Source organism: Penicillium mononematosum (genome assembly GCF_028829835.1).
Source record: "Penicillium mononematosum strain IBT 11891 chromosome Unknown utg000005l:1.0-9366267.0:1.0-9372171.0, whole genome shotgun sequence".
NCBI classification, from domain to species: Eukaryota; Fungi; Ascomycota; class Eurotiomycetes; order Eurotiales; family Aspergillaceae; genus Penicillium; species Penicillium mononematosum.
Window position 1 is genome coordinate 75,410 of NW_026643275.1, and position 23,895 is coordinate 99,304.

At 50.3% G+C, this 23,895-nt stretch overlaps 7 protein-coding genes across 7 annotated transcripts; 2 read left to right on the forward strand and 5 right to left on the reverse strand.

Moving 5' to 3' along the window:
- Nucleotides 1-690: 690 nt before the first annotated feature.
- Nucleotides 691-3,495, reverse strand: N7519_008145 (putative C6 transcription factor; the record flags this gene model as incomplete). Its single annotated transcript, XM_057294921.1, has 6 exons — nucleotides 691-952; nucleotides 1,008-1,738; nucleotides 1,841-2,445; nucleotides 2,500-2,585; nucleotides 2,637-2,705; nucleotides 3,371-3,495. The coding sequence occupies 6 exons, from the start codon at nucleotides 3,493-3,495 to the stop codon at nucleotides 691-693; spliced, it is 1,878 nt and encodes a 625-aa protein (XP_057142803.1).
- Nucleotides 3,496-4,754: 1,259 nt separating this feature from the next.
- Nucleotides 4,755-6,476, forward strand: N7519_008146 (cytochrome P450; the record flags this gene model as incomplete). Its single annotated transcript, XM_057294922.1, has 4 exons — nucleotides 4,755-4,881; nucleotides 4,955-5,127; nucleotides 5,181-5,433; nucleotides 5,485-6,476. 4 exons carry the CDS (start codon nucleotides 4,755-4,757, stop codon nucleotides 6,474-6,476), a joined length of 1,545 nt encoding a protein of 514 aa, XP_057142804.1.
- Nucleotides 6,477-6,762: 286 nt separating this feature from the next.
- N7519_008147 (putative importin beta-4 subunit) lies at nucleotides 6,763-10,302 on the reverse strand (the record flags this gene model as incomplete). Its single annotated transcript, XM_057294923.1, has 4 exons — nucleotides 6,763-7,678; nucleotides 7,887-8,413; nucleotides 8,460-10,198; nucleotides 10,257-10,302. The coding sequence occupies 4 exons, from the start codon at nucleotides 10,300-10,302 to the stop codon at nucleotides 6,763-6,765; spliced, it is 3,228 nt and encodes a 1,075-aa protein (XP_057142805.1).
- Nucleotides 10,303-11,064: 762 nt separating this feature from the next.
- Nucleotides 11,065-15,027, reverse strand: ncr1 (sphingolipid transporter NCR1; the record flags this gene model as incomplete). Its single annotated transcript, XM_057294924.1, has 4 exons — nucleotides 11,065-11,168; nucleotides 11,226-14,682; nucleotides 14,761-14,768; nucleotides 14,823-15,027. 4 exons carry the CDS (start codon nucleotides 15,025-15,027, stop codon nucleotides 11,065-11,067), a joined length of 3,774 nt encoding a protein of 1,257 aa, XP_057142806.1.
- An 866-nt stretch (nucleotides 15,028-15,893) lies between these two features.
- On the reverse strand, nucleotides 15,894-16,880 carry N7519_008149 (tudor domain-containing protein; the record flags this gene model as incomplete). Its single annotated transcript, XM_057294925.1, has 3 exons — nucleotides 15,894-15,982; nucleotides 16,047-16,767; nucleotides 16,830-16,880. The coding sequence occupies 3 exons, from the start codon at nucleotides 16,878-16,880 to the stop codon at nucleotides 15,894-15,896; spliced, it is 861 nt and encodes a 286-aa protein (XP_057142807.1).
- A 1,424-nt stretch (nucleotides 16,881-18,304) lies between these two features.
- Nucleotides 18,305-20,187, forward strand: yap1 (putative bZIP transcription factor AP-1/Yap1; the record flags this gene model as incomplete). The annotated part of the gene is made up of 4 exons (XM_057294926.1): nucleotides 18,305-18,580; nucleotides 18,640-18,753; nucleotides 18,820-19,967; nucleotides 20,037-20,187. 4 exons carry the CDS (start codon nucleotides 18,305-18,307, stop codon nucleotides 20,185-20,187), a joined length of 1,689 nt encoding a protein of 562 aa, XP_057142808.1.
- Nucleotides 20,188-21,357: 1,170 nt separating this feature from the next.
- On the reverse strand, nucleotides 21,358-23,733 carry N7519_008151 (uncharacterized protein; the record flags this gene model as incomplete). Its single annotated transcript, XM_057294927.1, has 4 exons — nucleotides 21,358-23,158; nucleotides 23,275-23,386; nucleotides 23,453-23,600; nucleotides 23,725-23,733. The coding sequence occupies 4 exons, from the start codon at nucleotides 23,731-23,733 to the stop codon at nucleotides 21,358-21,360; spliced, it is 2,070 nt and encodes a 689-aa protein (XP_057142809.1).
- Nucleotides 23,734-23,895: the final 162 nt, after the last annotated feature.

A 23,895-nucleotide genomic window follows, 5' to 3' on the forward strand; every position in this document is an offset into this window, starting at 1 on the left:
CCGACATCGGTTTCTGATCTCAACCTCGTCCTTGAACAGCCCAACGCGAACAGTCCAATGCGAACAGTCCAATGCGAACAGTCCAATGCGAACAGTCCAATGCGAACAGCCCAGCGCGAACAGCCCAGCGCGAACAGCCCAACGCGGAACAATGTCAAACCGAGGCTTTATCGACGTCCAACAAAATGTCCCTCGGGTTCTCTTATCACAGGCGTCTCATGGGACGCACGCTCACTGGCCTGTTATATAAGACACCCTGATGTCCACGGGTGTCGGTCGAATCGTCGAATGCTCGCATCATCCCAAGGCAGATATTAGACTACGCCAATATCTTGGGACACTCTTCGGTGTTATAACGACCCGATACCACCAACAGCACCCCGTTTCAGAAACACTGGACTATCCGAGACTGGCTCCATCAGAATCCCATTACACTCACCTGAGAAGCCAGCAACATTCGTGAATTTCTGCCGGGAATTCTTGCTTACAGCTACTGGCTGGATCATATATGAGATATCATTCCATTGAACACCACTCTGACCATCTCTACCCAATGCCATCCAAATGACCGTTCTTTTATCTATATTAATATCTTCGTCTATTCTAAGTACCGTAGCCAAAAACTCCTCACGCTAAAGTGCAGCCAATGATATCGACCCTTAAATCAATAGGAAGGAAACAATGTGCAAATTAATGAGACGCAGCACGCTGCTCCGCCCAGGCCTTGTCGATGGCACACTCGGCCAATCGCTTCAATTCCACAATGAAATCGGCGACCAATTTGAAGTGCACGAGCTCAGTTGCGGGCAGTTTCCGTGAGAAGATGCGCTCAATCATAACCGTGGCGACATTCAATCGGCCCAAGTCCTCGCGCGAATATGGGTCCAATGGGTTCTGAAGAATACTGCAGAAGATGGTGAGCAGCGCGGACATGGGGTAGAAGATTAGAGTCCTGAGACGGATTAGCTTTGCGTTCCTGTCCACGGGTTAGCACGACAATCACATACCAAAAAACCCCGTCGACTACCACATGTTCTGCCGCCTCCAGGTAACATAGACTTGATCGACTGGCCTCTACCGAAAGTGCCATACTTGAACTCACACCATCCATCATGCCACTTTGTCCCTGCATCCACGCCTTGCATCTTCCACTTGCTTGATGGATGATAGTCATGCATAGGTGGTAGTTCAGGCGCAGCATGACAGTGTGCATACCCATATTTGGATCTGAGGTCTCGGAAGAAAAGGACACGGTTGGACGCCATTTAGGAGGGACTGACAGCCGCCATTCCTCTAGCGCGTCATCGAGTTCTCGGATTGACTTGAGCAGCTCGGCGTCCGATTTCTGCATAGAGCTGACTGAATACAGCTCTCGATGCGCTCGGGCTTTGATGATACTCAGGCGCAAGTCGAATGGAAATACGGGACCGTACCATGGGGCCTCATGGTCTTCCACGTCCAAGAATGCTCGATCGAGATAGCCCGGCGGAAGTGTCAGATCGCAATTTTCGTCAGTGATAGTAGGTGGTTGACCCGTGCGCAGTGCAAGGTCCTTATCAATCGTGTAGCAAATCCAGAATAGATTCCGTAGCTGTGAATGCTTTTGCTGGCTGCGGGTATCCGTTGAGACGGCCTGACTACTAGAGAGATTGCCACCAAGCATGAAAATGAGCCGCGCAGCAACCGCCGCATAGTAGTTGGTTGCCCGCATATTTCCCGAAGATAGCTCGAAGAGAGTCTTGTTCACCGGTCAGTTATCGGAATCCTACACCAGAGCGGCTCACTTACCAATATCGTAATAGCCTGCGCTGCGTCTCAGACTGGCAGACTCTTGTAATACTTGAGGCATAAAGAACTGTGCTTTCGTGGCAAGTAGATCATGATCAACTGGTGCCGTCGCTGCAGTCGTGCTGACAAAACGCTTGACGTCGGGGAGGCGAGAAACAAAGGTCAGAAATGCAATGACACAAACTCTGGCGCTGGCCTGGCCATATCTGAAGGTAGATGGTGATTGGCTGTAAGCTGTCTTGATGGTTTCCTCAAAAAGATCCGGGTCTATAACGGGAAAGACGCGCCGCATCACCTTGGAGTTCTTATATGCTTGGAAGTACACCTGCACTGTTCTCCAGTCGGGAAGTTCATAGGGATTGCAAGTGTTCATGTTTATGTTCATCAGCACAGTGTTGAAGGTTTGCCCGCGCTCTTTATCCCAAGGTGCTCGTTCTGGACAAAGCTTGTCAATTGCAAGGGGTTGTCCGGTGCGAGCTTTGATCCATTCCTGTCCCTCGGGAAAGAGGAACGGCGTGCCCGTGAGTAAACTGATGACACCCAGCTCTTTTCCCGCAAAGTGAACTCGCACTGACGATGAGTCTTGAAGCTGCGTGTTACTTGGGGAGCTGCTGGCCGTTGTGTTGGCTTCAAAAGATTGAGGCGAGTCTCCAGGCACTTTTGCCAATTAGTCTGGGGATGGCTCCTCCGCATATTGAACAGACACTATACCTGAGATTTGATCACTCATTAAGTTCTCTGCAAGAAGCTGCTCGATGCGACTAATTCGCTCCGATAGCCGTGACACTTTGGGGCGTCTTATCTTTCGTCAGACACATAGAAGAACAAGCTCGAGGGTACAGACTCACCCCTCATCGTCGACGTTTTTCCTTTTCCTCTGCACCACTCTGTCGAATGTGCAGGGGATATTATGGTGACTGCACCAATTACACTGCGGAACCGCAGCATCACATTTGATCTGACCAGTTTAGCGACGCCGTGAAGAGTCGATGAACGGATCTACCTTTCTTTTATAGCACGAATCACAGGCACGAGCAGTCCGTGTCCTCGGCTGATCTTCAGAAGCATTAGACGTATTAGATGCAGGATACATTGTATTTCGCCAAGGGGGGGAGGTTAGGAAATTAAGCCTCAAAGATGCCCACGTGGGAACCCCCGAAAGCCGCTGACAAAATTGCCGCTGATTCAGCCTGATGCCTCAGGCAGGTAATAATCAGGATTATAGACTTGGTTGACTGCATACGTACATGTAGGTATGTAGGTATGTACCTATACAGGTATATCAATTAGTTATAGTATATGTGCACATATGATTACTGAGCCCATGTAAAATGTTAAAACAGAGTGAACAATAGATCAATTGGTGTTGGGGGGTATCGCATGAATACCCGACCATCAAAAACGGGAAATAAAAATTAAACGCAGTCCCAATCAATCCCCTTGGATCCCGATCCTGTCTCCGTATGGTTTCCTAGTCTGGATGCCTCCTGTACTCAGACCATGCACCTCCGAGATTCCCAGATCATATCGAGATTGAGACGGATGACAGCCTCACATCACAGTGCATATGCAGCAGTCGCACTCTTCATCGCCGCAGTCACAACCAAAGCATGGCTTGGAGACGGATTTGATGGGCTTTTTAATGGAGCTACCGGAGCTGGAAGGAAGGGTGCAGTCGAACGGGAGTGAAACAGACGTGACGGTCATGGTGGCAGAGGCTTCTATGAGTGTTAGTCAAGTCCGGAGAAAAAAAAAAGATTGAAAATTCAGGAATCAGCATACCTTCAAAAGACGAAACAAGGCTGTAGGGCTGAAAGCAGTGGGGGGGTTGGGGAAAATGAAGAGAAAAGTGAAAAAAGGCTCAGCAGGCAGCCATATATATATATATATTTCAATCTGTAAAAGGTTCCCACTTAAACCTCTTAACTTCCATACTTGGAAAAGATTTAAATCGGTAGGTAAAATAGTTAGAACACTCTTTTACATCAAAATAGAAATCACAGGAATATATAGGTATATAAGGCCTTCCAAGGTTAGAACATACGTATCTTACTACATTTGTCCATCCGTACCTAGGTATAAATATGTATTACATACAAAAGTCAGGATTTATATCCTATCTCCCTTGGACTTATTTTAGTGTGAATTCCATATAACTAACCTGGTAGTATAAGTGAATACTTTATAATCAATTAAATAGGGGGGAAGAGGTCTGCCAAATTTGAAGAGGATATCGAAAATACATCCAAAGGTGTGACTCGGACAATAGAACTGTGGGAGATGGAACACAATCAAGCTGATCTATTGAGATCCATATTGAAATGCACCCAGCTTAATGATATAGACTTGTGTATAGAGTCTGAGGATCTTTCAGATACAGCAAGCCGGTTAAATTAGCCTTTATACTCCGTATGAGATTATAGTAAACAGCGACAACGCTATGGCGCTAATTTTAACTAATTCGGGTCATCCACTGCTATATTATAATTCGGGTAATACCTAATTATGCGCCTATATTGTATATTAAGCCAAGGACATGAGACGGTAACGTTTAGATTGAAAACGGCCGGTAGTAGCATAGTAGCGCTTATGGAGTCCAAAGAGCTACCTAGGTAATTGGACACTCCCGATTGGATATTGCATACTCCATATCTCGTACTTTTGTGCTTTTAGTGCTTTTCGGGCCCCTGCGACAGCCCATTCGACAACTGTCACCGGAGGATAACCCGTTTGGGGTAAATCCTTCATCTAGAGCATTATGGAGTCTAAGGGATCTTCCTACCTTCCTTTGATTCGCCCTTTTGTATGGAGCCACGTGGGATCAGCATTGTGAGGGGTATACGTGCACGGGCTGTCTACGTTGTATAATATTATTGTCTATCGCAGATTTTTGCGGGTTCACGGATATCCAACTCCCCAAGCCAAATACCCCTACACCATATTGAAAGAGCGCCTTTTCCGTTTACATGTTTGGTTACGGGGATAAAGATGCCGCTCTGCTTGGGTATGGCTTTCTCATAGCCCTGCCGATCTGGTATTTGACGACATATCTCCTCTCCCCGCTACGCCGTTATCCCGGTCCCTTCCTCGCAGGTGAGGCTACCCGTCCTTCTAAATATCGATTTGGCAGTAGGATCCCGTACCGTATTGACCTCTCATGTCTCAGGGTGGACAAATCTATGGCGCATGTTACATGTTCGTCAGGGAAAGTACCATGTGGTCATCCACGAGCTGCATAAGAAGTACGGCCCGGTGGTGCGCATTGGTCCCAACGTGCTCGACCTGGATATCCCCGAGTTGGTCAAGACGATTTACAATGTCAAATCAGAGTATCTGAAGGTGTGTTCTTACCAGTTATTACTTACTAGTATTAACCATAGCCCGTGTGACAGACCGAGTTTTATCATGGCAGTAGCGTCAAAGACAACGGCAAAATCATCTACAATGTCTTCAGCGAGTGCAATCCCAAGTTGCATGCGCAGATGAAGCGGCCCATCTCAAAATATTATTCCCTGACTGGGGTGCTTCCGCTAGAGTCTCATATCGATGATATGATTTCCTACTTGTGCCAACGCTTGGAGGGGAAATTCATCGATTCAGCCAACCCAACTAAAACGTGCGACCTAGGTGAATGGATTGCGTACTGTAAGTTGGAACCCTGTACATCATCCTTCCCAGGACTTATCGATCGTCCAGATACCTGGGACGTGGTTGGCAAGGCCACATTCAGCCAGCCCATTGGATACCTGGAAAAAGGGTGCGACTTCGACGAGTCCCTACGCATTGCGAATGTCACCATGGACTACTTTTCCATAGTGGGACAAATGCCAATTCTAGATCATTTATTGGACAAAAATCCCATCCACCGAATCGGCCCGCCGTCCTTCGGAACCGTCGCCAACATATCAGCCCAGCACCTCATGGACCGACTTCAGAACAAGGACACCGACTACCATGATCCCAACAAGCCCGACTTCCTGGACAAATTCATCGAGGCCAAGGAGAAATTCCCAGACGTGGTCGATAACACACAAATCATCTCATATCTACTGCTCAACATGATTGCAGGGGCCGATACAACAAGCGTCACCATTAACGCGGCATTGTACATGTCCTTGAAACATCCTCACATCTGGGGGCGTCTAAGGACCGAGATTCCCGCCCACGACCATACTTCTGGAAGCATGGTGGTATCTTACAAATCCGCCAAGCAGTTCCCTTACCTAGATGCCGTGGTACGGGAATCAATGAGATGTCATCCCGGTGTCGCCATGCTCCTGGAGCGATACGTGCCGGAAGGTGGACTTGCCTTCCCGGATGGAAGCCTCGTTCCTGCAGGGGCTATAGTGGGCATGAATCCCTATATTGTAGGGCGCAATACGTCTATCTGGGGGGAAGATGCCGAAGAGTTCCGCCCGGAGAGATGGCTCCGCGATGAGACACGCGAGACCGAACACGAGTTCCAGGAACGTTTGCTATCGATGAACAAGGCTGACCTTAGTTTTGGTGGTGGAAGCCGCAGTTGTATCGGGAAGCACTTTGGTTTGCTGGAGGTGTATAAGGTGATTGCAACAATTGTTTCACGGTACGATATCAAGCTGGCTCACCCGGAGAGGGATTGGATGACGCATAATAGCTTTTTCATGCGGCAGGCTGGTATCGAGGTGAATCTCAGTCGCCGGAGCTGAGACACTGTGATGTACGACACGACAGGAACTACAAAGAAGGCACAGGTACGTATATAGCCTAAACACTTCTACACAATTCTACACAAAAAGAAAGAAATAAAAAATAAAAGTTGAAGATCAAAGTATGTAGTCATTGACAGTATATACAGCAGCAACTTTTGAGGGGGTTCATCAATCATCGCCGCAGTGACTGGGGTATCGTCTAGTCATCTCAGGCTTCCAAGCCATCCGTCTATCCATTAAATAAATCCTTTTTTATTCATCAATCCATAACAGAGCAGTCGGCTTACAGCTGCTCCACCCAGGGAGCGGCACCGGGCTGCATCTGGTTCAGCCACTTGACAAGCTCAATGAGCTCGGCCCGACGCTCATCCTCCAGCTGATCTTCATCGCCGGTGAGAACCGCCTGGAAGACGGGAAGGAGGTTGGGGGTGAGCTCGCGGATGGTGGCATCCTCCCACTTGTACATCTGGCAGATCATGCGGTACAGAGGCTCGTTCTCCTCATAGTCGTTCTTCAGGGGAAGGATGTTGACGAGGGCAGGCAGAACGTCCTTGATGGGGACGCTGTCGCGGTAACGCAAGATCATGCGGCTGACACAGCCGGTAGCGTTATCCTGCAGACGCGAGACGTTCATCTGAAGGCAAGTCTCGAGGCGGGAGAGGATAGTGGGGATCTCCTTGATGATCTCAGCATCAGCGTTGGAGTGCTGAATCAAGCGACCAACGGCATAGGCAGCATTGGACTTGGTCTGAGAGTCCTCATCGGCGAGGCGGTGAAGGAGCAGCTTCATGAAGACAGAGGTGAAGGGAGTCACGGCGGCACCCATGCCGTTGATGCACTCAGCGAGAACGCCGACAGCAGTGGCGCGCTCAAGAGACTCACTGCTACCAGCGTAGCGAAGAATGGTCTTCTCGAACACCTTCCAGAGCTCAGCGAAGCTCTGGCCCATGGCAGCAGCCATGCCAGAGACAACGTCCAAGGCAGTGTCGACAACGATCCAGTCGAACTCGGAAGTTTCCTCACCAGCCTCAAGTGTCTCCTCTTCAGGGCCGAACTCCACCTGGCAGATGTGCTGCTTGGTGATGATATCAGTGATCATCTGGATCACATTGTGAAGCATGGTCTCATTGGCAATGAGCGCAGGACCGCAGAAGCGCAGGTTCTCAGCCATGTTGCGGTTGATATCGGCCACAGTAGAACTATTAATTATCGGTCAGCAATCAAGGCATTGAATCGACATGTGATAGATAATGAGGCAATGGTAGAAGTAAATCTCAGAATGTAGACTTCGCCGTTTACATCAAGTACGCCTTTGGCGCATCAAAGTGAGCTGGGTTAAGCGGAAAAAATCATCATAGAAATGGTTGGGCAAGGGAAAGAAAGAAAGCAAAGATGGGTGGAACGTACCGGTCATCTTCTTCGGTCCACATCTTGACAGTGGCCGTCATGAGAATCTCACCGAACTTCTGGACCTCCTTGGCAGGCTGAACTTGAAGGGGAGACCGGGCTGCCACTTGGGCATCTGGCCATTCTCCTCGGCGATAGCGAAAAAGCATAGCATACGAGCGGTGCAGGGTGCTGATGGTGCTCTTGCGAACGCCCTCGTAAGGGTGCTCACACAAGGGCATCACATGCTCAATGGTCTTCTCAAAGTAGGGCAGGAAGGCGCTGCGGGTGTGGGTGACAAGGTCACCGATGACCTCGACAGCAATCTCCTTCTCGAGTGAGAGAGGAGTGGTGGCGGTAATGTCATCCCACTCATCCTCGTCCTCGAGATCAACATCCTCGATATCACCGTCATCCTCGTCTTCGGCACTTGCGACCTTGACCTTGCGGCCATTGAAGGTAACCTCCTGGCCAACAAGGTCCTTAGCAGCACTGCCAAGGTCAACGTCCAGGTCACTCTCGTCCTGCTCAATGCAATCGTATAGGCCCTTCACGACACCGTCAAGGAAGGGGGGCGAAGTGCTCGCCGTAGACCTTGGCCATGGCACCCCAGAAGATGTATGTGCTCTCCTTGAGACGGGAGTGACCGAGGTGCAGAGCTTCCTCAGTGGCGCGCATGAGGGGCTCAACGTACGGCTGGTAACGCTCGGGACCAGCAGCGGCGGCCATCTCACCCATGGAGTCGGTGACACTGGCACGGAGATCAAGTTCGTCCTCACTGTCCTTGACAGTAGCGAACTCCTGGAGGAGATGCATCGACTCATCGAAGAATGAGAGGAAGGAGTCTCCGGCAGAGGAGGCGAGGGAGCCAAGTGCACCGGCAGCAAGGGCCTTGATCTTGAAATCGGGGTGCTTGAAAAGGTTGTGCAGGATAGGAACAAGCTCGGCCTGGTAAGGAGAAACATCCTTCTCATCCAGACCATCAACAACAGCATCAATGGCACTGATACCGGCCTTGATGATATCGAGTGTAGGGCCTTCCTCCTCGCCCTTGTACTCTTGCATGGCGCTTGCCAAGTTCTGGAAGAGCAAGGGCATGAGGCGCGCGTGCTCGGAGCTGAGGTCTTCAACGAGGTCCTCTGCGAGACGAGCAACGGAGTGCAACGAAGCCTGGCGCACCTTGGGGTCCTGATCAGCAAGAAGCTGGAGGACCATAGGGAAGATCTCCTTCATCTGGGTGCTGATGAAGTCGGGGGCACCCTCAACACACATGCCAAGGGCCATGATACCAGCGCGACGGTAGTCAGGGTTGGCGTTGTTGAAGTACTGACCCAGCGCGTGGAGCAAGGGGACAACGACCTGGCTGGGAGGCAGGCTCTGGGAGAGCATGTCCAGGAGGCCGAGAGCGGAACGGGCAGGGGTGATGTCATCATCACCAGGAGCGGCATCGCCCAGCTCGGTCACGATTTGGAGAGCAGTGCGGGTGAGTTCCTCGCCAATTCGCATACCCTGAACCTTGAGCTTGCGGTACTGGATGGTCTGCATCAGGAAGCTGATAGCCTGGGTGCGAACATCCTCATCCACCTCAGTGTTGGCAGAGATCTGGTTCATCAAGATGACCAGGTCCTTGAGGTGGACAGTCAGCAAGGCAGGGTCACAACCAAGCAGAGTCTGGAAGACTTCGAAAGACTGCAGGATGTGGTCCTCCTCCTGCCGTTCAATGGAGTCCTTGAGGATAGCGACCATGGCAGGGACCATCTCTTGGAAGGCCTTGACGGGAGCCTCATCCTCCTCCGAGTCAAGGTGCATACCAAGCTTGCTCAACGACATGAGTGTGTTGATACGAACTTCGGCACTCTCGGGGTCCCGGATGGTCTTGTTGAAGAGGTTGAAGAGGTCCTGGAACTTCTCCTCAAAGCCTTCACCGAGAGTATCCAAGATGGTGAAGAGGATGTAGATGGCCACAGCACGCTCAGCGGCGTTGCCATTGTTACCAGCCTGCAGGAGCAGGTTAGGCAGGTCAGCCCACTCGCCGTCGTTCAAGTCGATCTTGGCAATAGCGGAGATGATCTGAGCGATAGAGTGTTGAACGAGAGATGAGCTCTCACCCATGGTGGAGCGAAGGAGCTGCTCACGGATCTGGGGCTTCTGATCGGCGGGAACCTTCAGCCAGTGCTTGGAAACGAGCGAACGGGCCTCCACAGAAGAGAGCTGGCGCAGATTCTGGTCATCATGGCTAGTGCAGAGCTGGATAAGGAATACAAGGGATTCGGGCTTGTTGTAGAACTCCTTTTGCAAGACTCCGGTGGCCCCCTTAAGGTTTCCCTGGGAGGCTACATGAAGGGGTCAGCGAGACGAAACACAGGCTTCGACGTTGCAAGACGAACTCACGATCCAGGATAATCTGCAACTGCTGCAGGAATCGCTGTTGATCCATGATGGAAGGGGAAATAGGAAGATCTTCAGGTGATTCTCTTTTCCTTGGTTCTTCTTTCTTGGACGGGTTCAGTTGCCCCAGGTCTCTAAGAGACTTAGGCCACAGGAACAAAGATTGAGCAGTCTGTCTCAGACAAACAACTCAAAAGGGGTATCACAAAGCAATATTGACAGGAAGGAAAAAGGAAAGAGAGAGGAAGATGAAGAGAAAAAAAAGGAGAGTGGTGGGGGAAGAGAAAAGAAAAGAGAACAAGGGAAAAAAAAAATTTAGGGGAGTGGGCTGGTTCCTAATTGAGTTTAGCGCGGGAACAATTGTCAATACGCGGGAATTTGGGCAGAGATTTCCTTTTGGACTTCATTTTATATTGAGATTAGTATTGAGATGTTGGGATATTATCTTATTGATTTGATTATATCGATCATTCACACCATTTGCTTCGTGTTATAAAGTGTGCAGGGACATGATAATAGTATACTATACCAGCTACTCCGTATACCTAATGTATGTTGTAGCTAGAACCTCTATGCCTCAGAAGAGTACAGGTATTTCCCACGTTGAGAGAAAAACAGAGAACATTAATTAAGGGGAAAAAAACCACCTTCGATCCAAAAAAACTCCTCTTTCATCCATCTTGTTCCATGGAGAGCAAACTGTCCTTCAGCGAAATAACCCCGGTTCACAAGTGCTTTATGTACCAGCAGCCGTACATTCGGTGATTTCCAGAAGACCCACACACTAACAAAGCCCCAAACAACCGAGGCATCAATATTCATCAGAGTCATAATCATCATGAACTAGCGATGAGCGGTAGCCACGTGAAGCGAGATTGGCCTCTAGGCCACCGTCGGAGGCAGGGTCAAAGTAACCTAAATCCTGTCAGCAGAGTTCATTTGTTCAATAGTGATGGGTCAATTTGCACATACCACCGCCGCCAAAGTAACTGAGAGCCACTGGTAAGAAGATGAGAGCATGGGTAGCAGCAAAAATGACCAGGGCAAGCCACACACGGAAGTAGTAGATCTCGAAGATCTTGCTCCGAGTAAATGCCAGGACGCAAACTCCTAGAAGTTTTGTCACAGTGATACCGCTGAAGACAGTTCCACCAACATTGACCAAAGCTGCCCATGCTCGAGCTTCCTTACCACGGAACTCGACGGGCACCTTCTCCATAATGGGTCGAGCGGGGAACATAAATGCTCGGGCAATGTGTGCACAGAACTCAACACCAATGCCCACACAAATGACCAAGTTGACAAGAGACACAGCGTTCAAGGAGACACCGGCGATCGCCATGGTGCCAATGACATCGACCACTATCATAACCACTGTGGTTGTAACCACAGCACCCGTGGCTATGGACCCCAGTATCACAGAGGTCAAGACGAAGATGATAGCCACAGCCGACCCAAGAAGGGTACCGGTAAGTCGCACAATGGAAACGTATTGATCAAAGAAGATGTAGAACTTGGAATATGGGAAGACATCGATGTCGTGCTCCTGTGAGATGCCATCTGCAATCCGGCGAGCTGCAATATATGCCTCGATAAATTCATCCTGGCTCCGAAGGGGCGTGTGGCTAGTTCGGAAATGACTGGCATTGATCGTATTATACTTGTCATCAATGACCACAGCATTTCTATAGGGCGCTTTGCCACCAAGGGGGCAAGAGGCATCGGTGGGAGCCTCAATCCATTTTTTGGCATAATGGACAAATTCAGAGCCTTCTGGCATCCCCGAGAGAGAGATGTTCCAGGCAGGAACGCGATCCTCGAAACAAAGTTTGCCATTTTCTTTGCAACAGTCTTGCTGAGGGTTCAACCAATAAAAGAAATCATCAATCCAGCTAGCGGCAGAGCCAGCAAGATAAGAAACATCTGGACGTTTAGACTCTTGTTCGAGAATAAAGGAAAGCGAATACTCATCGCAAGTGGTGAACCGTCCGCAGAGCTGTTGTTGGTGGTTTCGTTCGGTAATGTTCACATTGCGGGTCACGAAGTAGACCGGAGGCCCCGCGTCAAAGTATGAATCCAGGTCGTTGAAATACGAAACCAGGTACGAGTCGCTAGGAAGCGCAATCCGCTGATCTAACCCAAGAGGAACTTCGGGGATAAAAGCAAGACCGGCAGTCAAAAGACCCAAGAAAAATATGACAACGCCAACTTTCACACGACGATCCAGGAGAAAAGGCGCGTAGACCCGACGAACGAAGGCCTGCAAAACACTCTCCCCTTCCTGTCCGTCGAAGCTTTCCTCGGGGAAGCCGAACGAGTTTGCTTTCCGTACAGTAAGACAAGGGACACAGTCGGCACGGAGACTCTGCACCCGTTTCTGGTTCAAAGCCAAGACGGAGATGAACATGGTAATTTGCAGGATGGCGTTGATGAAGACAGCACCGGCTGCGTATGCGGCAAAATTCTTGACAGCAGGCATACCAACAAAGACGCCCAGGGCAAAAGCCACCGTCTCTGTCAAAGCAGACAAGAAGATGCTAGGTCCGATTCGACTAACCGCTCGGGCAACTCGCTCGTCGATTTCTTCATCGGGATGGCTAACATTGACTCGCTCGAATTCGTGCACGATCAAAAAAATATTGTCTACTCCCACTGCCAGGACCAGAAATGGAATAACTTCAGCAATGATCAAGGTCACCTTGACGCCCGCTGCCGAGAACAACCCGACTGATGCAGAAACAGACATCAAAACAATGATGATCCCGACAGTCCCCAGTGTAAATTTAGACTGGACAAGAGCATTGGACGGGTTGGTCAGCAGAGACCTCCAGGTAACTGTGACCGAACCCAGGGCCATTGAGGCGTAGAAGAACATGATCAGATAACTGATGACGACGATCTTCGCATCTGTGTTGGTAGACTTGTTCAGTTCCTGTTCTAAGCTGACCTCGGAGTTGAAAGACACGCGAAGGCCTCGTTCGGCAGCCTCTTCTTGGACTACCCCGAGAACGGCCTGGAATGTGTTTTCCCAATCGATGGCTTTTGCTTCTTCTTCTGTTCCCTGTGCATAGTTGTTTACCACCCAGGTCACAATGAGTGCCTGGGCATCCAGAACATTCCCTGTGTCGTCATATCCACCAAGGATCATTTCGGGCTTGAGGGGTTGCGAGAAATCCGGGAGACAGCTAGGGTCTCCAGGCGACTCTGTGCAGTGGCTGAGTCTGTCCTTCCATGTATCCGGGTCAAGGTTCGAGACAGAACCGCCGAAATACCCAGTGACCGACTGCACGACACAGGCTTCTCCGGTCGGCTTGAAACAAACGTCATCGAAGTTGAGAGATTGGCCCAGTGAGATCACGCGTCGCACGCGAGACTCGACGTCAAACCACCAGGTGAGAGTTTCGTAGTCCAGAAGCGGACGTGAGTCGTTCTCTGGGCGGTTATTCACCAAGAATGCCTGTTCAGCTCGGTAGAATGGACCAAAGCTCTGGTCAAAGAAATCTTTCTCCTGGGCGGCTGCAGATGACGGACTCACCCAGAGTCGCACCGGGTCCGTTTCAACGGTGAAGCTCAGCCACCCTAGGCTTAGTAGCGTCACTCCGATGACACTGGCAGATATTGTGATTGCTGGGAACCGCGCACAAGCACCACCAATTCGATGGAACAAGGCTGATAGCACGGAGTTAAGCTTGTACACTCCCTGTGACCGTTCCATATATCCCCCACGGTGCATGACTTCCCCTTCGTCTTCATCATCGCTGGGAGTGGGATCTTGCAGCAAGCGCACCCGCTCTGGTTTGCGGAACCGGCGTTCCTTATATGTGAAATAGCTCGCGAGAGCAATGACAAACAAGAGAAAGATGGAATAAACGAGTATGACGGCAAAAGACAGACATGGTAGCAGTCCTACATGGCATACCTCGTGGGGAGAGATGGCGGGCAGCTCCGGGCACACATCCGGGCAGTCAACACAAGAACATCGGAATGATTTGTCCTCATCATTGCAGGCCTTTGGCTTTATTGACAAAGCCTTCATTCCTTGCGGGTCAGACCCACTGGGCTCCGTGTGATAGTTAATCTGGAACGGGCTTCCCAGAAACTTCTTATCGCCTAGAAATTTCATGAAATGGGTATGGTCTTTCGCGCCACCGCCAATGAAGTCGATGGCTTTTCCGCCCGAAGCACCGTTCTTTACGTTCTTGCAGCTATCGAAGAAGCCGCTCTGGTACTCCTCGGACCAGACATTATCCAATTCGGTCACGCGTCTTTTGCCAGAGCTGTTTTCTTCTGTCTTGGTGACATTGACAAAAAGTGACTGGTCAGGAGAGCATGTAAAGGTACAGAAGATGTTGAAGAAGTTGTCTCGGCAGGCGGGGCAGGATGCGATAATTCCCTCCGCTAGTTTGAGGTTACTTGAAAGCGCATCGATCTATGGTTTTATCAGCATGATAGAACAATGAATACGGTCACGATAAAATTGTTGAAACCGGAGGCCGGGATGACTTACCTGTTCATCTCAGACAACAGACCGGGCCTTCGCTCCATTTGCTGCCACACAGATTTACCAACTTCTGGCGCACCGCGTCTTCTGGTTGTTGCGCCAGGTCATTATCGGGACAGGGTAGTTCTCCCCGAAAATAGACTGCTTTCCACAATGGCCTCGAATAGCACAACGGCCCTTTTCGTGGATTTTGGTTTCGCCCTGTGCACCGACAAGCGTTGGCGCAAAAGAGCCCAGCCCAACTATGGCAGCGATAGCCCTAGGCAACCGCATCTTGTGGGAAGGATCGTGTGTGGTAATGGGAAGGACCCTTGATACCAGTCTTCAATTAGTACGTCTGGGGAGGCGACGCTTTCAGTACTGAAGGTTGGCCATGCAATGATCGGTCCGTGTGGGGAAGGTCGCTGGCCGAGCCCAGGAGCTGGCGGCAAGGAGTGCGAATTTGAAGGACAATCGGATGATATGGTTCAATGTGGAATATTAGATTAAAACCAGTATTTCAAGCTCGATGGCTAGATAGAAGGTGCGATAGAGTAAGTAATAGAGCAAAGCTTTTCGGAAGTGAGTGACGTGAAGGCGGAGCCGTGCGGTACATTCCAAGGTTGGTCCCCCGCACGGGTCACGCAACAAAAGCCCAAGTACCTTTCCAGTTGGCGCTAACGTCAGGCACTGATTTGGCTATTATCGTGGCTCGAATAGAACTGACCTCTCCCTCTTCTTGGCAGAACCAGGTCGAGGTTGAATTCCAAGTGATTTTTAAAATATAGGTTCATGTCTAGCTAGAGAACAGCGTACATAGTGATTAGTCTACGTTGAAAGGCCTAAGATATATCCATGGATAGATATCCTTTCGAAATGCTCATGATTTCATTCAAAGAAAAAAAAAAAGAATAATACAAACATAGAAATGACCAACTCCGAGCTTAACCGCATTTCTATGGACAGGAACTCCGAGTCTCAAAACGGAGACAAATACACTGCGTCTGCATCGCCCGTGATTCAGTTAGCGATGAAAACAAATATGAGAAGAACCCAGAGAGATATCACGAGATGTCACATGTGAGAAAAAAAAATTTGCCGAAGCCATCCGATCAAGGGGTATCATCACAATTGCGGGCCTGGCAACATAAACATGCCACCTAATAGCCGTCATCATCGGTATGTTGGTAAACGTGGCGGGTCCGGGTCGGATCCTTGCGCATGGTTTGTCCCGAACCTGTAAATCCCACTAAAGAGATAAGACCAATTAGCATCCACAGAGTCGAGAAGAATAATGTATAGGAAATCCATACCTCGTGCATTGACGCCCTCACCAGTGCGGAACATGCTCTCCTTTTTGCCGAACGCACCCTTGCCCTTGCCCTTGGTCTTCGCAGCGAAATCTTTCCACTTATTCTTGCCTTCTTCGAGCTCCTTGTTCGCCTTGACCTTGCGGGACATCTTAGCGGGACGAGCCGGTCCATCACTGGCCTTGTTGGGTTCCTTGCGAGCCTGGGTAGCTAGTGCGGGGTTGATATCTGCCGCGGCGGAGATGACACCGGGGTGAGGGAGAGCGGGCGAGGGAGGTGCCGAACTGCCTGGGGTTCCATCAGCCTTGCGCTTTCGCGAGTCAGTGCCAGAGATGGGTCGGATATCCTTGGCCGTCAAGTTTTCCACAGTTGCATATGACTTGAATGTGACAAGGTACACTGGGTTGGTTGATGAGCCAGTGATGGAGTTAATTTTGGCTGGGTAGAAACCGTGATCGCCGGAGACCCAGCGCGCAAGAACAGTGTCGTTCACCGAGAACGATAGGGGAGTAGGAGCTACAGCAGGTGCTTCTGGCTGCTCAGAAGGCTTTGGGGGACCATCCTCCTTGAATCGGCCCTTGGGAGCTGGTTTGGCGGGCGCAGTTGGCTTGAGTTCGGCAATCTGAGTTTGGAGAACGGTAATGTATTCTTTGAGTTCGGATTTGAGGCTGTTTAGTTCCACATTATCAGGGTCTACCTCCAAGCCTAATGTGACAGTTTCAATCTATTGGGTTTAAGTTAGTGGTGGGTCACGGCGAAATGGTGAGGGTTTGATTTGCAACTCACCTGAGATTTGCATTCCGTCAAATCTGTCTCCAAGGAAGATAGATCAGCCATGATGAGATATTGGAAGAATTGTTCGAGTTAGACAATGATACAAGGAACTTGATCAGTTGGACGCGTATGAGGAAGTGAGTGGATTCCAAGGTTGCGGAGAAATAATTATCGCAAATGGCAAATTCATATCTGATCACGTGGATTTTATTACCGCCTTTTACTCCGCCTTTAGTATATGCACAGTTTTGCGCCACTTCGTGCATGGAGAGAGTACTAGGTAAGCTTGGTATGTGGCCAAGGCGTTAGTTAAATGTTGGGATGGGTAAATTAAGCTTGTTTTATATCTAGATCAGAAGGCATGTTTTGGTTCTGTTGTGATATGTAAATAGGTACATTAAGGTCATTATCCTACAGTATCGCATACATCATAGACCTGCGATAAGCACATCCGAATCCACTTTCTGCAGATCGATGGGGATATGCATATAGGTATTAACATCTAAATTTCTCTAAAGCTATGGAGTATGTTATCTAAAGACATGCATAACCAAGATAACCCCTTTTTTTTCATGGGGATGAGAAGTGGCGTCATTAGTTAGAGATGGTCTGATCCCTCAAGCATATCGGACCGGGGATTGGGACGTGGGGCCAGACCCCCGGAGACATAACAGAATAAGCAGATTGCAATTTCCGATACTCCATACACATGGAGTGTATGAACGAACCTATGCCAAGTCAAGATATGAGTCAGAAGAGTCACAGTCAGATCCAATTCCGTCGAAACAGTAGTCCCTATAGTACCTTTAGTATAGTATGCGTTGTAGTAGATTAAAGTCATTTAGGGCTCAAGAGAAGCTACTCGAAGTGGAGAAGGAAAAAAAGAAGAGAAATTGATTTCAAAGCAAATATGTCATCAGCCAATAATATCATCGAAACCGCTCACCGCCCTTCCCTGATCGCCCATTCCCCCCCTCCTCTCTAGTCCTCCAGTCATACTCTCTCTTTCATCATTTCTCGTACATTCTGCAGGTCTTCAATCTTGGAATCCCATTTGCCTTCTATCTGTCCATATCAGCCTCGTGGTTGCCTAAGCCACACTTCGACCGCAATTTGACTAGCGGGGAATCTGTCCTCGCCTCAGGCCCCTCTTGTGACTAGAACCTCTTCTTCCTTTTTCCCCCTCCATATCCAATATCGCCCCCAAATATCGCCTCCCCCAAATTTGGAATTCTATTGTTCTTCGGTTCTTGCGACTGATAAAGATCCAACATCGGATTGTTGAGATTGTTCACTCGCAGATCCGGCCAAGCTGTGAAGTTATATTGCGAGGATTGAGTCATCCTCACATCCCTCGTCGTTTTACGGCATCCATCAATATCTGTCACGGGCGGGAGGCCCGGTTGGACTCTGGATTGAAACCCATTCAATTTCCGTCACACTTCCTCCTCGTCAGCCCCTCTATCCATTGGAAGTAGACCGCCACGATGGGTGATTACGAACGATACCAGCAAAGTCTTTACCTTTCCCCAAACCAACAAGATCTCCTGCTCGCCGCTCTATCTTCCAACAATCCCAGCCAAAGGCCTCAAAGTGGCTCTCCCCAAATCAAGTCCTCTCAGAGCCCCAACGGAAATTCCTCGAATGGTCGTAGCGCCCCTCCCTCGGGCGGGTTTGACAATGCCCATGCCAACAATTTCGGGTTTGGGGATGATGAAAGCCCTTTCCTGGATTTTCCCCGGAAGTTGATTTCGATTTCCCGGGTTCCGCCGATCTGATTGGTGACCTACCGGGATCGGCCGACTATGATATTGGCGGGAAGCGAAAGTCTCTCGACGGGAAATCGGACATTGAAGGGGAGGAAACCGGCAAGAAGCGTAGGGAAAGTGAGGCCAAGAAGCCTGGTAGAAAGCCACTGACTTCAGAGCCTACTACGGTATGCCAATCCTGCTGCACGTGGAAGTTGCTGGGACTAGAGTCGTGAACTGACGTAATTGAGCAGAAGCGCAAGGCCCAAAACCGGGCTGCCCAGCGAGCCTTCCGCGAACGCAAGGAGAAGCACTTGAAAGATCTGGAGGACTCGGTGGAAAGGCTGCAGAAGACATCGGACATGGCAAACCAGGAGAATGGCTTGCTGCGTGCTCAGGTCGAGCGATTGCAGGTCGAACTCCGTGAGTACCGAAAGCGCCTTTCCTGGATGGCCTCGGGATCAGGAAACGCCATATCGGCTATGAGCTCGAATTCCATTCCGAGTGCCCATTCCAAGGGGGCCTATGGCCTCCAAAACAATGAGTTTTTATTCGATTTCCCCAAGTTCGGCGATTTGCCTGGTGGTCATCTCTTCAACGGACAAGCCAACAAGAACGACCAATCCAAACCGAATAGCATCATCCCTCAGGCACCTGGTGTCTTGGGTCGCGACAGTCTGAACAGTCCTTCGTCTCGATCGAACTCACTTGCCCAGTCGAACAAATCGAAGTCCACCGGAACTTCCAACAGCGCCGCTTCCGTCAAAGCAGCCTACCCTGGCTTCAAATCTTCCGCGAATGATAACTCTACTTCGGAGAATTCTCCGTCGTCTTCATCCGACTCGCACCAGAGCCAGATACTGTCATCGAATGGCACTTCCCCAGAACCAAGTCTGAACACCCCTCCAGATGGACAGCACCGTGAACTTGGACCCGGTGACTCTTGCGGTGGACATGTCACCACCGATGGCGAGAAATCCTTCTGTGAACAACTTGGAATGGCTTGCGGCAACATCAGAAATCCCATCCCAGCGGTTCGATCCACTTCCCAGAGTGTTTCAAGCGGCCAGCCAACCCCAGTGGATGGCCCAGCCGAGGGCGTGGATTCTCAGGACCTAGGTATTGATTGGTTGGCTCACCAGAATGGCGGCCAGTTCGACCCGGTGCTCTTTGGTGACTGGCGAGAGCCCCAGGAGGCTGTCCTGTCTCAAGATTTCGGCTCTTTCTTCAATGAAGCATTCCCTCTGCCGGACCTAGGCAGTCCCTCCCACAACTTGTCCGAGGTCGCCACCGACGCGGCACCCAAGAAGAACCTCGTTGCCCAGATTGATAGCAAGCTCGAGGAAGATGAGGTCGTTCCAGGTGAAGACCAATCGCAGATGCTGTCATGCACGAAAATATGGTATGTCTATGCTCACATAACTATTCAACAATGTGTCTTTTGGATGACTGACTTATTCTTCTTCTCTAGGGATCGTCTTCAATCTATGGAAAGATTCCGCAATGGCGAGATCGATGTTGACAATCTCTGCTCTGAGCTTCGCACCAAGGCCCGATGCTCTGAGGGTGGTGTAGTCGTGAACCAGAATGACGTTGACGACATTATGGGGCGAGCCAAGTAGCGGTTGCTTCGAGGACGCTCACCATCACTGCTGCCCTCATCACAACTCATACTCGGGCTTAATTCACGACTCACGGACCAACACCAACCCATTGATACCTGCGCTCTTTTGATTTCAACGCATACCCATCATCGATTGTCATTTATGGGAGGAATCTTTCTCGGCGTCATGAATACAACACAGGATATAAAGAGGAAAACTCACAGGAGGGGAGAAATAACATCCAATTCAATGGATATTTGATTTGAAAGCGAATCTTTTTGTCAATGCCATAGTGGCCATCTATCAGGGTCCCGTCCCAAGGGGACAGCACATTCCTTCTTTTCTTTTCTTTTCACTCCCACATTTCCCTATTTATGCTCTTCTCTCTCTCTCTTTCTCTTGCAACAGTAATAATTGCGATTTGATTGTTTCACTCTGTGTTTTGATCCGCACCGTGGGACTTGGCCAATGTCGCACACTGGCCATGAGATTTTAACGGGATGGCATTTCCCATGCCTATTGTACGGACAGGGAATATGGTGAACTTGATATACTACTTTCCTTTGCAGCCGGGACAGGATGGCTCTGCTTTAGGATGTTCAATGTACTTTTCTTTTTTTGTACACAATCTGTGCAATTGATCTCCCTACTCTGTCACTTGACACATATCTACCAGGCCAGCTAGATCGAACATACGGTAATAGGAAGACTTGTATGCGAGAATGAGTACGGAGTACATATAGCAATCTTGTAGGTCTACAGACTCCAGAAGAAAGCTGTAAGGGTATCGATGTGGTCCACGGACATAAAACTAAAGTACAAAGAGAAAAGAGGTAAAGGGTGTATTCTGTTTCTTTTTTTTTCTTTTCTGTTTTTTCTTTTTGATGATGTTCTCCTGCATCCATTCCTCCCTCTGCAAACAAAGAAAAAAGAACACTGTCTGGAGCTCACCGAAGGTCTCTCACTTCGGAGTCCAGATCAACGCTGCAATTCGCGTTCATGTCCTGTCCCTGACCAGACTTGAGAACAAAGAACATAAAAGATTGAGCGCTATCAGAGTCAAAAACGCAAAAAAATGGGACGAGATAAAAAAAAAGACACAAAAGAATTAGAGTATCAGGTGTGTAAGATCGAGACAGCGTCGATAGCCGGGGGAACAATATGAGACAGGAATTTCAATGTCACCGATCAGGCATCGCCGGATGCGACGGGCTTGTCGCTTGAGGGGGCAGGAGAGTCATTTGGGCCGCTCTTGAAGCCACCCCGACCTCCTCCACGACCACCGCGGCCTCGCTCGCCACTGCCACGGCCGCCGCGGCCGCGGCCACCGAATCCACCACGGCGACCACCGTCGCTGTCACTGGCGCTCTGGTACCCACGCTGACCGGTAGTGATGCCACCACGGGTGCTGGACTGCCAAGTCCCGGCATTGCCAACAGCACGGGTGCCGCGGTCCTCAAAAAACTTGAAGTTGGGCTTACGTGGCTGACCATGGGGAGTGGGACCAGACTTCTTCAGCTCAATAGGCAGGTGGTCCATAGCCGCCTTGGCCTCTTCGGCGCCCGGGAATGTCACAACGTGGTTGTACTTGCCGAGCTTTTCGATCTTAGTGATCTTCGATCTGTCCTCTTCAGGGATGAGGTCACGGACAGCCTGTTCGCTTTCGGCGCTTGTTACGAAAAGAGCATTTGCGGGCTTCTTCTCGGCCCGAGGTGCAGGTGATTCACTTGGCTTTTCTTGCGGGGCGGTGCCGTTAGTGTCGGCAGCTGTAGTCTTCTCTTCCCCGGCGGGCTGAGCAGAGGCGGCGACAGAGGGCTGGGGGCTAATCGTCTTGGGGATCACGGGAACAGGGGAGGCTCTTGGTCCCTTCTGGCCCTGAGGAATGGGCGCACGGGCGGGAGGGGCTTGGCCGAACTGGGGAGCCACGACGGGAGTTCGGGCAGCGCCTGTCGGGGCGGGCGATGCAGTGGTTGTTGGGAGACCGCTGGAGACAGGTTGAGGGGCACCACCTGCCTGGGGTTTACCAGTGCGATGGGCAAAGTTGAATCCCTGAGCCCGCATTTCCGTTGCAATGCGCCCACCTTCAACCTCCAGTACGAGGTATCCGAACGCGGCATCCGCCAAGTTGAAGTTCCACATATTCTTGAACGCACTCTCGTCGACCTGTCCAGCAGCATTACCAGCGGCAACGGGGCCGCCGAACGGATTACCGCCATTGGCAATGGAAGGCATCTTCTGAACAACATCTAGGGCATTCTCTAAGAGAGTCTTCTGTCCGTCATTAGAGGAGATAGCTGCCTCAACTTCAATTCGGACCGTCTCCCAGACATCGTTAAATGATGCCTTGGAGGCAGCAAGCTTGCCGCGATAGTGGTCCAAAGACGGGTTCACAGAGAACTCATTGTATGAGGAACCGTAACGGAAATGCAGACCAGCCGAAATGGAGAAATCGGCCTTGAGTGTAACTGAAAGCTGGTTCAGCATGCCCTCGCGGGCAGGGGAAGCGTGGGTGACGAAGACACGCGTCTCGGAGGGGTCGTAGACGCGGTTCGCAGTGTCAATGAGTTCGCCCATTTGCAAAAGTGTGGTCCACATGGTACCTTGGCCGCCGGCAATAGTCGTCTTTCCTTCACCATTGTCGAAAAGCTTATGCATCACGACGGCACCTCCCAAACCTAGCAGACGGAGCTTCACACCGCCGATATCGAGAAGACGCGAGTTGGCTTCATCGATAATGTGTAGTTTATCTACCTTGTATTCACCCGAGCGGAACTTCTCCAGCACGCGCACATCTTCGCAGGCACCCCAAACTGTGTAGACCGGGACATCAAGGGTGATACGTTTGTCCAGTAGCATAGAGAGCTCTGAGAGGGGCAATTGCTCAGGCGGGAAGCGCTGCTTAATTGACTGCTGGGGAGATACCTGTGCGATGGACCGTTTCACATTCTCGGGGAGGAGGGGGGAATATTGCGCCACATGCTTCAATGTCCTGTTCGTAGATTCGAGATTAGCTGATGCTGTCCAGTATATTTTGGTGCCCGGCGAGGCGAATGTGTTGGGCAGCAAACACGCGGCGAAAAGCTTCGGAAGAATAAGAATACTCACTTGTCCGCAATTCGCTCGAGGGAAGTGTCATCGTAGAAACCAAAGTCACCTGTATGAATGATATGGTCCGCGCGAGCCTGCTTCGCGAGCTCGTTAAGAGACTTCAAGTTGCCTGTTTTATGGGTCCAATTAATACTGTGTCACTTTGCCAAGAAAATCATTGCCAGAATGTAATTACCTCGCACGTCTGCAATGCACAAGATCCGTGTCGGACCGCTCTGAATCACTCGGCCATTGTTGGGGAGAAGCGGCGTGGCACCGGGGACAGGGCCCGCAGCGGCACCATTCGAGATAGGGTAGCCTTGAGCACCGAAGTTGGGGCGGGGCTAGAAATCAGAAGGAAGTGATCATATTAGCCAAGCTCTCAGAAATCTTAAGGTATGGTATTAATCGCGATTAGAAGCTGGGGTGCGCAAATGCGAGGGGAGGTAAGGTTAAGGAGCCACCTACAGAAGCCATGGGGTTGTCGAAATTAGATAGACGTGGATGGGAGGATATGAAGTGACTGGTGAAGATGAAGGAGGGGAGAAAGAAGGGAAATAAAGGAAGGAAAAGGATGAAGGTGGTGTCGAGGGAAAAAGATGTCGAAGATTCACTTTCTCATCGATGAAGCAGCAGGCG